The sequence below is a fragment of the Pyrus communis genome, chromosome 10 (genome assembly GCF_963583255.1).
Source record: "Pyrus communis chromosome 10, drPyrComm1.1, whole genome shotgun sequence".
Classification (NCBI taxonomy): Eukaryota; Viridiplantae; Streptophyta; class Magnoliopsida; order Rosales; family Rosaceae; genus Pyrus; species Pyrus communis.
Genome location: NC_084812.1, coordinates 10,921,926 through 10,936,301, shown reverse-complemented (window position 1 = coordinate 10,936,301; position 14,376 = coordinate 10,921,926). Strand labels below are relative to the sequence as shown.

Below are 14,376 nucleotides of genomic sequence, written 5' to 3'. Positions count from 1 at the left end.
CTGAAATCCCCTTGATCTGCTGGAAACCCTAGAATAGGTGTTCTTCAATTCGATCTCCCTACTGCATTGCCGCCCCTAAACATGTTTGGTGTTTGTTCCTAGGATCAAGATGAGTCTTTTGGTGGTGGCGGTCAAAGGAAAACTCTTCAGAATTGGTAGATCGTCGGCGAGGAACCATCACACCCATCTGTGATGTTCCTTGTGAAATCGTGGTCAAAATAACTCAAATTTTCGACAGAAATGGGAGAGTGGAGGTCGAGTGAGTGTGCAGGTGGTGGTTGGGTGGAATTCATTGAAAAAACCGACAAAAATTTTCGAAATTTGCTACTTAGAATTGAGTCGAGTCACGCAAGGGAAACAGGTCAAAAATGGGATATGATTCCCTCATTCTCTCTTCCCTCATTTCCTTATATCCTGATTGGGCAGCCCTTATCTCCTTTCCTTCATTTCTCCTCTCTTTTCTTCATCCTAGCCATACACGTGGCACCCAAATCACTGTTCTAGCAAAACTAGAGTCTTCCAAATTAATGGTTAAAGAACCATTTTGCCCTTATCTTTGCTCATTTATAACTCCTTCATTATAACTATGTTTGGTGAATAGTTTTCACCTACACTGTCGTAGGGTCAACCTTTATCCAAATATACCAAGAAATACAGCAAAATATATAATGATAAAATACGTCCTCATATAATTATGTTGAGCTAACTAGGGACATTTTCATCTTTTTCACTTATCGAACAATTATACGCCATAAATATAAATGCGTCGTAACTTTGAATACGAATATAAAATACATAATTAATAATAAAGTCTAAGATTGGGATTTACATTTTTCCTCATTTGAATTTCATAAACGTCAATTAATTTGAATATAACTAAATCGCATATTTAAAAATTATCAGTGTACTACATTCAGCGTCTCTAGCCTTTAACCCTACGGATGCACCTCCTTGCAATCAAGTTTTAGCAGAGGGTTTGATTAATTAAGTGCTAGAAGAGCCATCCATTCTCCCTAGTGCTAGTAGAGGAGAATCTGATGAGGCTTCATGCTTGGTGATCAAGCTTAATGTTGGGCTGGCACCATTTTTTTTTGGATGAAAGCGATCTTCATGATGCGGGGCATGCCCAAGCATTGATTTGTTCTGCTATCTCTCTTGCTGATTTTAGGGGGACTATGTTTGTGGAGACCTTCAAGAGAAGTGTTATTAAAGTAGATTCGCAATTAACTCTCCTAACTTGTTTACCTCACACTTTATTTGCTACTTTTTTGTTCCTTTCTTATTCTTACCCATGTACATCTTTTTCAATAAAGCACTTGGACTGAAGCCTTGATCCCCTGCTCAAGTAGAGGAAAATTTCAAGTTTGAAGTTGCTTACAAGAGCAAGTTAGGTGGCAGGATCAAGTCTGAGAGGGGCCTTGCAGGAAAAAGGTACCAGACTTGAGGTGTTTTTGGATGCAGAGCGGGTCTGGAGTGCTAAGCGGTAAACTCTAAAGGCATGCTTAGACGAGGTGGAAAGGTTGTTGGCGTCAAAGTAGAGTTTGTGGGATGCTGATAGATCTATTCTTCAGTTGGACTTAGATGCAACCCGAGAAGAAATGAGTCAAGCCGAGAAAATCTAAGCAGAATTTTCTCAGCAGAACAAGGAAGAGATCCCCAAGCTACGACGATAATATTAAGAGGAGATCGTGCAGGAGTACAATTAGGGATATCTTGACGGTTACAAGAGCAAAGATCACCGCGATAGATGAGACTTTACTCGTTTATTGGAGGTGATACGAGAAGCTGATTTGCCGGTGCCTTATACTCTCGTTATTAATGCGTTAAAGCTTGCCTTGTCGGAATAGAGTGAGTCCGCCGGGTAGGGGGGAAGGGATAGCAGGAGGAGGGGGTGTATTCGCTGTCAAAGCTGCCCTATCAGTTATCCTTCGGCCAACTGCATATGTTACCCTAGTTTTATTCCATTGGTCGTACCTTCGGTCTGGTCAATTCTCCAAAGTAAACTAACTTCAGAATGGTGAGTGAGTCTTATTCTGATTCGGGAGGGGGGGGTAGCAGGAGGTGGCGGTGCTGTCGTCGTCGAAGCTACCTATCGGTTCTCCTCCGGCCAATTTTAAGGGAGCCACAAATGTCGACGATGCTGAAGATTCATCTTTTGCTTCTTTATTGAGCCAAAATGAGGGCATGCCCAATTTATAACTTGAACCTTTTACCTCGGTCTAGGTTTTAAATAATTTTTCTTTGTCTGAGAACCTTTTTCTTACTAGCGCACACCTTTATTGCTGCACCTGTTGCTTGGTTTTATTCCATTCGTTGTGCCTTCGATCTGGTCAATTCTCCAAAGTAAACTAACTTCGGAGTGGTAAGTGACAAATCAAAGCATGAGTAAGCTTGTGGGTCCGAGACAGAGCCTGGCAACTCCTTTTGATGATATTGATTCGGAAGAACATCATCTCCCAAACTTAGTGTCCATAGGGGTACCCATTGGATATAAAATACTTGACTCTTAAGAAGGAGGTTTAAAAACAAAGAATGTCTACTGAGCATATAAACACAATGCTTTTGATTGCAAATCCTTTGACAAAAGGACTAGGGCCAAAGGTATTTAATGATCATGTTGAAAGAATGGGCCTTGGTGGTAGTCCATGATGATTGTCATTTTATTTTGTTTTTTGAGGATTTGTTTAATGAGAGTATTATGTTTGACACTCTAAGCTCGATAACTGAACATGTTTCTAGTGTTTCCTATTTTCCATTATATTTATACATTTACGAGATTGGATGAATGATAGCATGAATGTCTCCAACTAAGACATTATGGGCACATATATAGTATGTAAATATTTCTCACTAATAGACTGTAGTTGCTAGTGTTGTGGTACATGGAAGCGACTACGTCGCTTATTGATCAATTTATAATGAAGACTATTTTGAATTTCACTACGCACTTAATGTTTATTTGTTAAACTAGAAAAGGCATTGTGTCATTATGGACCAAGTGAGAGAATGTAAAACTATTTTTAATATTCTAAGATGGTCCATATGGAACGGTCCATATAATGTGTAAGGTTTAATGGGTATTATTATTTGTAAATAATCTTATTAGTCAAATTATGAGAAATTGTTTCCTATCATATTACCGTGATGGGTGGTAATTGATTATGGGCTTCAAAGAAAACGGGTCCTCTCTCTACCTTACTTACATATATTGCATATACACATCTAATATGCACTTGACAGAAAAACACGATTAGAGTTTTCAAGTGCAAATAGGGGCAAGAGAGACACCTATTTCCTCCGCTGTTAACAAAACCGATTGGGATCTCATAGCGTTTGCCATCACGGATTAAGGTACGCTTTGTTGTTTATTATATTTCCACATCTAATGCATATGTGAAAATCGTGCAGTTCAATGATCTAGGCTTAATTTGATTTATATTTTACAGTTTAACCATTCCAAATAAGTTGGGGTGGTGGCCCCTTCTTCAGAATGTTTAGGCTAATTGGTTTGGTACTGGCAGGACCACAAGCACATTGTCCCCATGATTATGTAAATGCTCCTCGCATGTGTTCCTCCCTCGCACGAATTTTATGAAACCAAAATCGATATAGTCCTGCCTACGGTTTCATTATTATTAATTTCATATTCTCCATGAATTTGTAGTGTGTATGCAAGTATATACCCTTCACTAAGAAGGGTATTGAATTTAATTAAATCTTTAATTTTTTACATTTTTTCACAAAAAAAAAATGCATTTATTTATTTTAAAGACAGACAATTAGTGACAAGCTACAATTATCCACCCCTTTCGGAGGTCGGGATGACTCACAGAGACATTTGAGTTTCCTCCTGTCCACAAATCTGGTTTCCACACCAACAACGGGTTTCGTACCAAGACCTCTAGTTTTTAGTTTGAATGATGCCTCGCAATCCGTCTTTTACCACTGGACTACTAGCTCGTGGTTAATGCATTTTTTTATTTGGAAAACCCTTCTTGTACAACTATTACAAGTACAATTAAATAAAAAGGCCTAACGGGTTGCAACTACATTTAAATATAGAGGTATGATATTGACACATTCCTTTTTACTTCTCAATTAACCCTTATTAATTTGTGTCCTTTGATCTCATTCAATTCATTCGATCTGACGGTCTGAAATTAAGAGAATGTGTGGGAAGTTAAAAGAGGTGTATATAACACACCCCTTAATTATAATATAGAGAGATGACATGATTGATATGTTTTTACTCTTTAAATATCTTATATTACATATAAAGTAAAATGATAATATTATGTGACGGTGTTTAGAATGCACTAAAAAAAAGTCAAAATGCAATATTCATGTTACCTGATGCATTAGTGCAACCAGGTCATATACCGTTCCCATCAAATGACAGAAGTCGTGTTAGCGTGTGAGTTGTCCTACTCATTTATTCCCACGTGCACTAGGTCATATACTGTTCCCATCAAATGACAGAAGTCGTGTTAGCGTGTGAGTTGTCCTACTCATTTATTCCCACTCAAGACTCAATTTTAACCACTAATGGTGGATCCGCACAATAATGCCAGGGGGAGGGGGTGCTAATTTCAACATGGTGGAGCGTGTGAGTTGTCCTACTCATTTATTCCCACTCAAGACTCAATTTTAACCACTAATGGTGGATCCGCACAGTAATGCCAGGGGGAGGGGGGGCTAATTTCAACATGGTGGATCCACACAGTAATACCTTCCCGCGCAGGGGCTACTAGTGGTGGATCCACACAGAGGAAGAAAAACACAATCATATGTATATATATTTTATTGCCTCCGGGGTGGGTGGGTGGGGGGGGGGGGGGGGGGGGGAGGGGCGGCCCGGGGGGGCTAATTTCAACATGGTGGATCCACACAGAGGAAGAAAAACACTCACCACAGAGAGAAAGAAAAACACAATCATATGTATATATATTTTATCATTAGATGTCTTGTGAAAATGTATTTACGTTCTAAATTGTTGGACATTTTAACCACCTCGCACCAAATCAAGTTTTTAAATGGGAAACGTGAGTTTATAAGATTGCGACAACCACATCATTTACATGAATAGGACCACACCTTGTGCGCACCAGCTAGGCTAATCTACCTTTGTTGTGATGTATGCATATTTAGAAGTTTAGATATTATAGGACATAAATTTTGAGAAATATTTAGAAGTATATTATATATACAAAGTTTGTATTAAGCAAAATGTATATTTCATTTGACTTGGAGGGTATTAAGTTTTATATGATTGATATTATAAGGATAGGTTTATCAACTATCCTTTGGTCATATTTGTTGGTCTAATATTTGTTTTTTTTTTTTTTTTTTTGTCAAACAATAAATTTTGTTAGATTAGTCATTGACGGGGTTCGAACTCATGCCGTCACAAAAGCTCAACTCTTTTCCACCACTGTGGTATAATGCCACTTGCGTTAGTTTAATAATTGAGTAAGAAGAATTTGAAATATTTAGAAGTTGAGATATATATGAAAACTAAGGAAGAAAGGTGTGGTTAGTAAACTGCAAATGCACCAACGATTTTTTCAGATAACATAAAATTTCAGTAAGAGCGGTCAAGAATTTCCATAAATTACGCATGTCAAATGTGTCTCAAAGTGAACCTTACTTAGAAAGAACCACATGTGAAATTCCTATAGCAGGAACATGAGGGCACACATCTTAAAACACCACAACTCAATAATTACAAACTTATCACAAGTACAATACAATTCCTCAGTTACAAATAGCTCACATCCAACTAACATGAAAGATAACATTCACAATGATTGAACCATGCAAGCTGAAGAACTATCGCACCACTCTATGATAATCTTGAAATTACCGACAAAAAAGTCATGCTATGCGTTATCTCCAACAAAACTTTGAATTTCGTCCTTATAGTGCTTTATCAAGCACACGGACCACTAAAAAGACAAAAGGCTCTTCTTGAGAAAGATGGTTAAAAGGTGGAGAGAGATGTAGAGAGGTAAGGACTAGGGGTGGTTCGGTATGGGATCCCATACCGAAACCCTTGTCCCGATTCCCAAACCGAAATTTTTGGGAATCCCAAATTCAATACCAATCCCAAACCAAATTTTCGGGAATCCCAATTTTCGGGAATCCCGAAATAATTTCGGGATTTCGGGACAAATCGGGAATCCCGAAATGTTTTTGGGCTTTTGGACTAAAATTTGACAGAGCTCATTTGTACCTATCCCGTCTCCGGTCACCTAGCAGAGCTAGTTAAGTGAGTGAAAGAAGAGAGGAATGAGGGGGAATTTGTCGTTTAGACTTATACTAATTCAACGAAGATTTACAGTACACCAAAGATCATGCATATCCTAAACTCCCACTCCCAAGATTTCCAGCAGAAATTCAAGGATTCTAGCTTAAAAATTACAAAGTGAGTTCATAGCAGCAAACAAACATCTAATACGAGGTTTGGTTCCAAAGAAACAACCTTATTGTCAATGCCTCCGAGAATATTACCGTCCATACTCTTGTTTTAGTTCACCAAATTTTGGAACCTGAAGCAAAACGCAGGCAGTCAAATTATCAATAGACATGCTTCCTCAGATTCATGCTTCAAAACAAAACAGAACTTCCACTAAGAAAATCAAAGTCCATCTAAGTGCACTAAATAGAAATGAAGGTCCCATGTAAAGGCATTCCATCACCATCCCTATAGAAAAGAAAAGTGTTTTTTAGGAAGCACAACCACAACCACCATGTCATGCACCATATAACAATCCCACCCTAGTGACTAAGCAGCACTGTTTCCAAAGGCAGTATGATAGTGAAGGCTGGTGTGATGCTGGAAACTTTTAATTTCTATCGGAGTTATTCCAATACACCTTTAGTGCTATGCCAAAGGCCAAAGTGAGTCCAAATCTCTATTATATTCCTTTCTCTTACTATTTTCCTACATAAGCCTTTGATGCACTAAAATTTCTGGTAGAAAAGAGTTGCGAGAGAGTTATAGTGCCAGTTAGAGACTTAGAGTCCATAGGGTATTACTTGATTCGTCCATAATATAAACAGGGCATAATTTAAACATGTGCCCATCATATGCCAAAGGTCTCATCCATTAGCAGATGAGGATACTTTTAGGATAACAACCAATGCTTGCTCTTTGATATTTGGTTCCCAAAAACGTCATTTCAAAAGTATTTTCTTGTCTTAGCCTAAGATCCATGATATTACAGTCAAGCTATTTTCTCTAAAGTGCCAAAAAATTTATGCTAACATTGCGGCTTCTCTGTAATTTCCAGAGGAACTACAATCTTTTATTTACCTGGAAACTAGAAACAAAGCCATCTTTAAACAATTACCTCATTGCACGATAGAGAGGCCTGTACCAAAGAACATATGAAAGAGGGCATCCCATTAGAGCATAGATCGTTGCAAGCAAAAATATTTTAACACCTGCAGTTTATGAAAGTCATCAGAAGATCCAATTAGCGTGATAGCCAGAGGAGCTAAGTTTACCTACAATCAAGTAATAACCAAATATCATTGAGGAAGACTTACCTCCGCCTCTAGATTGAGAGTTCTGTCTGTGAGGGAAAATTGCCCGAGAGAGAGAGAGATCGCAACTCGCAAGTGTCGCCGTGTCGGAGACGATTCGTGAAGGAATCGTGAAGGAAGGCTGGAGAGTTCTGTCCAGCGATTCGTGTCGGAGACGATTCGTGAAGGAATCGTGTCGGAGACGATTCGTGAAGGATGCTTTGGCGTGGCGCCGGTGGCTGGGTGTTGATTTGTGAAGCTGGGTGGTGGTGATTCACTGATTTCTGGTGAAGGAAAGCTGGTGGCTCATGGCTGCGTTTCAACTTCAAGCTACGGAAGTGAAAATTGAAATGGGATCTAACCTAAAAACAAATGAACGGCACAGATTAAATCTAAAACAATGAACGGTTGAAATAATTCTCTTATAATTAAAAAATAATATATATATATATAATATTTATTTCTATTCGGTATGGGAATACCGAAAAAATGGAAATGTAATACCGAATCCCATACCGAAAATTTCGGTTTGGTTCGGGATGACATACCGAAATTTTCGGGAATTTTGGTTTGGGATTTTTTTGGTTTGGGATCGGGATTTTTTCGGTTTGGTTTGGGATTTTTGGGATTTTTTTCCAGCCCTAGTAAGGACATGAAGGGACCAAGAAGGATTGTTGCCCCCCAAAGGCAAAAGTTGGCGACGGAGGATTGTTTATCTGTAGCGGACCTAGCGGTTGGGTTTATGCAAATTTGTGGCTGTCACATTTCTTTTTAAAGGGATCATAATTTGTGAATAAAAACGACAAGATTCTAATTTAGTCAATTATTTATTTCTTTCTTTCAAAATTTAGTACGGATGAGAATAGAGTAGAGGTGGGGTTTAGCAGATGTGGGGTTTGTGAAAGTATAAGTTTGGGAATGAAACAGGGAAACCCAAAATATCCGAAGGATCCTCGAAATTTCGATTCTTGAAGCAAAGCAAATGGGTCCATTTTTAATCAAGGACTAAGAAATAGTAATTATATAACCTAACCACACAAATATTACCTGAAGAGCCAGCTAGCCTTTACCACTATCTCTACCTAAGCTTTATGTAAAGTTGACCAAAAACAGGAACACATAGTATCCTTAAAGTAGTATATATACAAACACTATATCTACCACCAACGCACCATGGCCTGCGACAAAGGATTTTCGAGTAGCTATTTTCTACTGAAACCAGAAGAAGTTGGCTTCTTTGATCTGGTTCACATTCTGTTCTCCTCCAACGTTGAGGAAGGAAGGTATGCAGATTACTCTAAGAGTGAGGGCACAGTCACAGATGAAACGATCAGCTTCAGACGCAGATGGCTTATGTTTATCTCCATCTTGGCTCAAAAGTTTCTGCAACTTGTGTCAAAGCCACTCTCAGTTTTAGGGTCGGGGACTGAAATGTGTTTGAACCTTCTGTCAAGCAACCGCAATATTTTTGTGCTCGTGCTCAATTCCTTCCGAGGTTCGGGTGCTAACTATTATTAATTTCCTTCCTTGTATTTATCATATTTTGGATGGAAGTAATTATTCTTTGAAGTTTCTTCTAAGAATAATGATAGATAAATCAAATTTTCAAATTAAATTTGTAAATCAAATGATGTGTCACCAATAAAAAATAAACACGTTAACCAACATTTACATAATAATCTAATCATTAATAACTAAACCATTTGATTTACAAAATTTTGTTTAAACATTTAATCTTCATGGCATTAGCCTTTTTAAAATGGTTTGCTTTTAATATTATTTTTTTTATTTTTTTTTATTTTAGTTTTTTTTGACAAACAATAAGACAGTCTTCAATTAAACTGAGGATAATTTGAACTTAGGTGTAGAGAAAACACACCTCTAGCCAACTTATATAATCTCATATCTGTTGTAAGCTTATAATACTAGAAGATCATGATTAACGAGTACCTCATTTTTTTTTTCTTTTGAAAATTGAATTGTTCTTTTGATTATATATGTTAGTATGTTGATGGTATAAATCTCATATCAGGTAAAGAAGAAATTTTGTATTCCAATATACTTATAAATAGTTGAGTTATTTTTTATATTACCAATTGATTTTATAGTAAAACATCAACTTTAGACATATTATCTACTACTTAAAAGAGGAAACTGCATTCCAAGTCGTATAATCCATTTATGCTTTGCTCCTTTTGTTTGATAATTAATAATTTTTAGTTCATACATGTATTTGAATTGAAACATTGTTGTTCCAAAAAATAGTTTTGTTTGCAAATGTTGAGTCAGGTAAGTTAGTAAGGGTATTGTGTGCGTTTTGTGCACTCAAATTTAAAATTCTTTTTGCATCAATAGACTATATATTAGAGGAAGTATTTTACAAAGGCAGCTTCAAGTCAAGAGAAACTTTTACATTTAGAGTTATTGGCCTCTTAACATTGAAGCTATTGACATGTGTTAAAAATTTAATTCATTGTGTTCTGAATATATAATTTAATTAGCTATTGTCATGTCTTGAAAAATTAATTAAATTTCGTTTGTTATGTAATTTATCAAGGCAACATTACCATAGTTTAATGATACTGTGAAATAGTACAAATAATTCAGATCCAACACATCAAATCAATTGAATCAATCAGTCGCCCTCAATTATCGCTGTTGTGGGTGAACAATTATGAAATTCCCTTGCCCGGGCCCCACACAGATTATAAAGTCCACAGCTCCACTAATGTATGCAAAGCAGATATTTTCCTTGGACAATTGTCCCCAGATATTTTGTATGTTTCAGGTCGTATAATTATTTCACCTGCATTTATAATATGAATACATAACAAAATTGATCATCCAAATTTAAAGGTACATAATAAAAAATAAGTACACATCTTATAATTTAGTGAAATAATACTATATCACGGTATTTCAGATACACCTAAAAATGTATTTATCAAGTGGTGTTCAAACCACAACAATATCGGCCTGCTTTTAAGACTATCTGGCCCATAGGGATTGATGCAAGTATTAGGCTTTTTTTGGTCATAATGGAGAAGATCAAACTCTTCACCAGTTTTCCTACTCATCCTCATTGCTTAGCTAATCCAAGGGATCAATTAGGGTTCATGCCACTGAGTTTACCAACCAAGGAAACAGACCGGGCCAAGATAGTTATAAGTTTGTGATTCTTTTTCATGTAGACTAAAATGGAGATGGGTTCATGTTGTTCAGGGAAGCTGGTAAAGCCAGATAAATCATCGGCAATATTTCTGTCATTTATAGGGAATATGGACAAGCGGGTGAAGTTAGACAGTAGCATCAAACATGATGATGCCAATTACCATGCAGCACTCTCTATGATGGCTTCTAAAGCTTCTTATGAAAACAAGACCTACATTGAAACTACTGTGAATGATCACTGGAAGGTATATATAATATTTCCTTTAGTTGATATATAATATTTCCTTTAGCAGTTTGATTAGTATACACACACACACACACTTAGCAGTTAGGGTAATGTTCTCTTGCCAAAGTTCGTTGCCAGAGTTAAATAATCTAACAATAGACAGTCTGGTAAAAGAACATTTTTATGCGTATATACATTTGTGGTGTTAAATATTGAACATATATACTTTGTACAGTATTAAGTATTGAGTTCTACTTTTATAACACCAAAATGCAATTGCTCTTGAGCAGATGGAGTTCTTGGGATTTTATGACTTCTGGAATGGTAAGAAGCTAGTAACCTATCACTTTGTAAGTACTTGCTGCATTCTTTTCAAATTGGCGACAAGTCTCTGTGCAATTCTTATGAAAATAATAGCATTTTGAACTACGATTAATAATGATTTTTCATTTTCTTTTCAATGCAGATTATCAACAAAAAGCCACAACACAAGCCTTCTTGCTTCGTGATAAAACTGACGACCGTGACACCATTGTTGTGGCCTTTAGGGGAACTGAACCTTTCGATGCCGATGCATGGTGCTCCGACTTTGACATCTCATGGTACGAGCTTTCAGCCGGGGTTGGAAAAATTCATGGTGGCTTTATGAAAGCTTTAGGCTTGCAAAAGAATGTTGGTTGGCCTAAAGAAATCAAAAAAGAAGATGGGCAGCCAGCCGTAGCTTACTATGCCATTAGAGAGATGCTAAAAGAAATTTTGAGCCAAAATGATCAAGCGAGATACATTGTGACAGGGCATAGTTTGGGTGGGGCTCTAGCAATTCTGTTTCCTGCAGTTCTGGCTCTGCACAATGAGGCATGGTTATTGGAGAGGTTGCAAGGGGTGTATACATTTGGGCAGCCAAGGGTAGGAGATGAGAAATTTGGAGAGTTCATGAGAGAAAAATTGAAAGAGCATGGTATTCCATATTTTAGATTTGTTTATGGTAATGATATGGTGCCTAGGTTGCCTTATGATGACAAGGACTTAATGTTCAAGCATTTTGGGACATGCCTCTACTATAATCGACAGTATGAAGTGAAGGTAAATCCCTCAAAATTATTCCTTTCAGATAACAAAAAAAACGTTGTCACTTTTAAATTTTTTTTTCAAAACTAATAAAAGTGATTTTTGGAATGATTGAAAGTGTTTTCTAACAATAAAAATCTCTTATGATTACATTTGCTAAAAACTCTTAAAGAACGTTTTTGGATTCTAAAAGCATTATTTTGAAGATTTCATTAGCACATTTAAGTATTTTTCTAAGAAAGCACTTGAATTTTCTATTAAAAAAAATTCTACATGTTTCTAATTGAATATGTAATAAATACTTGAGTTTGTAATAAAGTTCTATATAGTAGCACACTTTTGAAGGACCATTCTCTTTTTTGGTGCTTTTATATGGGCAGGTTGTTGCAGAAGAACCGAACAAGAATTACTTTTCACCACTGGGGGCAATACCAATGATGATAAATGCCTTCTGCGAGCTGATTAGAAGCTTCACTATTTCACGCACAAAGGGACCAGACTATAAAGAAGGATCTTTTCTAAGAATTTTTAGGGTCATTGGCTTGGTACTTCCAGGCGTTCCAGCTCATAGCACCCAAGATTATGTTAATGCTACCCGGTTGGGATCATCAAACGTATTCCTCCCACCCAGAAACATACCGCAAGAAGTTTAGGGTTTAAAATCCTCACCCTTGTAAAACCATAAAAGAAGATTAATAACGGCCTATGTTTTGTGTGACAGTATTTCTCTTTTCAATATTGATCATGACAAAACGACAACACAGACAGAACAAGCGGACTAGAGGAATCGCTTAATAGTACTATGATATAATGTAAGGTAAAAGAATCTTATATAGATAGCATTGAGTGCAATATAGAGTGAGAAAGGAGAGATTAATTTCAGAATCTTATCAATAGATGTATATAAAGTAGCTAAAGATGGATCTTTAGAATATCTGGAGACTTCCTCCCTAGCCTACAAATAGAAGTGGAATCATGTAAGAATAGGCTTGAGGGGAAATCTCCTTTATTCTAGATTCCTTTCTTTAAAAAAAATCCCAGTTATGGTGTATCAGGGCCATCCTCTTTGGCGGCTCAAATTAACTTTTCCTCCCTCTAAAATATAGAGTAGAATTCTATCCCTTCCTCTTTTCATCCTTTTCCATTCCCCCTCTTATATTCTCTATCTTGTATTTCTATTTTTATAAAAAATTAATATAAGATATTGATATGACTTAACTGTGACCGTTCAAATAGGAAATGAGAGAAGGGAAGGGAAAAAAGAGAAGAGATAATTCTACTCCCTAAAATATAGTGTTGTCCTATACTACTCAGATTCTTAGTAAGCTCTTTTGCATCAGCACTAAATCTCAGTAAAGTTTTTTTCAGGAGTCTCTCTCATCCTTTAGGTAGCGTTTGGTACGCAGATGGGACGGAACGGAACAGTGGTTCCATGTTATGTTTGGTATGCGCACGACAGAACGGGAGAGTTGTTCTGTTATGCGTTTGGTGCGCAGGACGGAGAACGAAACCAAAATATTAAAATGACTAACTTACCCATGTTTCGTCTGTTGTTTGGTAAGCTTGGGATGGGATGGGACGGAACAATTTTTTTCTTCTTCTTGCTGCTACTTACCTAGGATATATTTTGTACACTATACTTGGACTTTGTGTTCATATATTCGTATTGTGTATAACAGAAAACAAGAGACATGTATTTGTACTTTATGTTGCTCATATAATTAATTTAGTGGGATAATACGTCAATTAATTTGAAGTGATTTAAAAAAATAATAGGGTGAGAGCATGTCATTGGCTTGGCACATGGCAGTGTAGCCACAAGTAGAAATGCATAAGCATTCATGCCAACCTTAATCAAGCTAACTAATCTTTGTTGATTAGAAGTTTATTCTAATTTTTCCCACAATATGTATATGGTTATGTATAAGTGATGAATTACATATGAAGAGGTTAGTGTGGTAGAACAACCGTTGATGCAATGGCTATGTTGGAATCTTTGACACAATCTGTTTTCATCTCTTCGTCATCACATTGAAATGCAAATTGTGTCAAACAATATGTATAGTATAAGTTGAGCTGTGAGACAATGGGATGTTTATGGCAATGGTTGTCATGCAAGGATGAAAAATATATAAGTTTAATAATAATATCTTGCTAAAGCAATAAACATGAAATATCCAGAACTTAAGCATGAAATCTCAAATTAAACATTCGTCCTGACTTAAGAAAAAAAAGAAAGATAATGTCTTACTAAACCCTAGAAGTTGATATAGTTCATATCATACTAAATCCCCTAATGCTCAGAGGCCATCCATAAACATCTTAATGAAATTTGTCTTGTGTGAGTCATCCAAGGTACACCAAATATGCATCAGATCAGCATC

At 36.6% G+C, this 14,376-nt stretch overlaps 1 protein-coding gene and 1 long non-coding RNA gene across 3 annotated transcripts; one reads left to right on the top strand and one right to left on the bottom strand.

Moving 5' to 3' along the window:
* Positions 1–6,240: 6,240 nt before the first annotated feature.
* Positions 6,241–7,885, bottom strand: LOC137746572 (uncharacterized). The gene is made up of 3 exons (XR_011069871.1): positions 7,552–7,885; positions 7,353–7,446; positions 6,241–6,548 (listed from the first exon to the last, which is right to left on the bottom strand). It is a non-coding gene; the product is annotated as an uncharacterized lncRNA (long non-coding RNA).
* An 809-nt stretch (positions 7,886–8,694) lies between these two features.
* On the top strand, positions 8,695–13,002 carry LOC137748527 (triacylglycerol lipase OBL1-like). 2 transcript variants are annotated; one of them, XM_068488694.1, is made up of 5 exons: positions 8,695–9,022; positions 10,801–10,943; positions 11,215–11,248; positions 11,391–12,007; positions 12,373–13,002. In XM_068488694.1, exons 1-5 carry the CDS (start codon positions 8,701–8,703, stop codon positions 12,643–12,645), a joined length of 1,389 nt encoding a protein of 462 aa, XP_068344795.1. In that variant the 5' UTR covers positions 8,695–8,700; the 3' UTR covers positions 12,646–13,002. The 2 variants fall into 2 exon arrangements, with proteins under 2 accessions (XP_068344795.1, XP_068344794.1); XM_068488693.1 differs by having other exon boundaries at positions 10,750–10,943; positions 12,373–13,000.
* Positions 13,003–14,376: the final 1,374 nt, after the last annotated feature.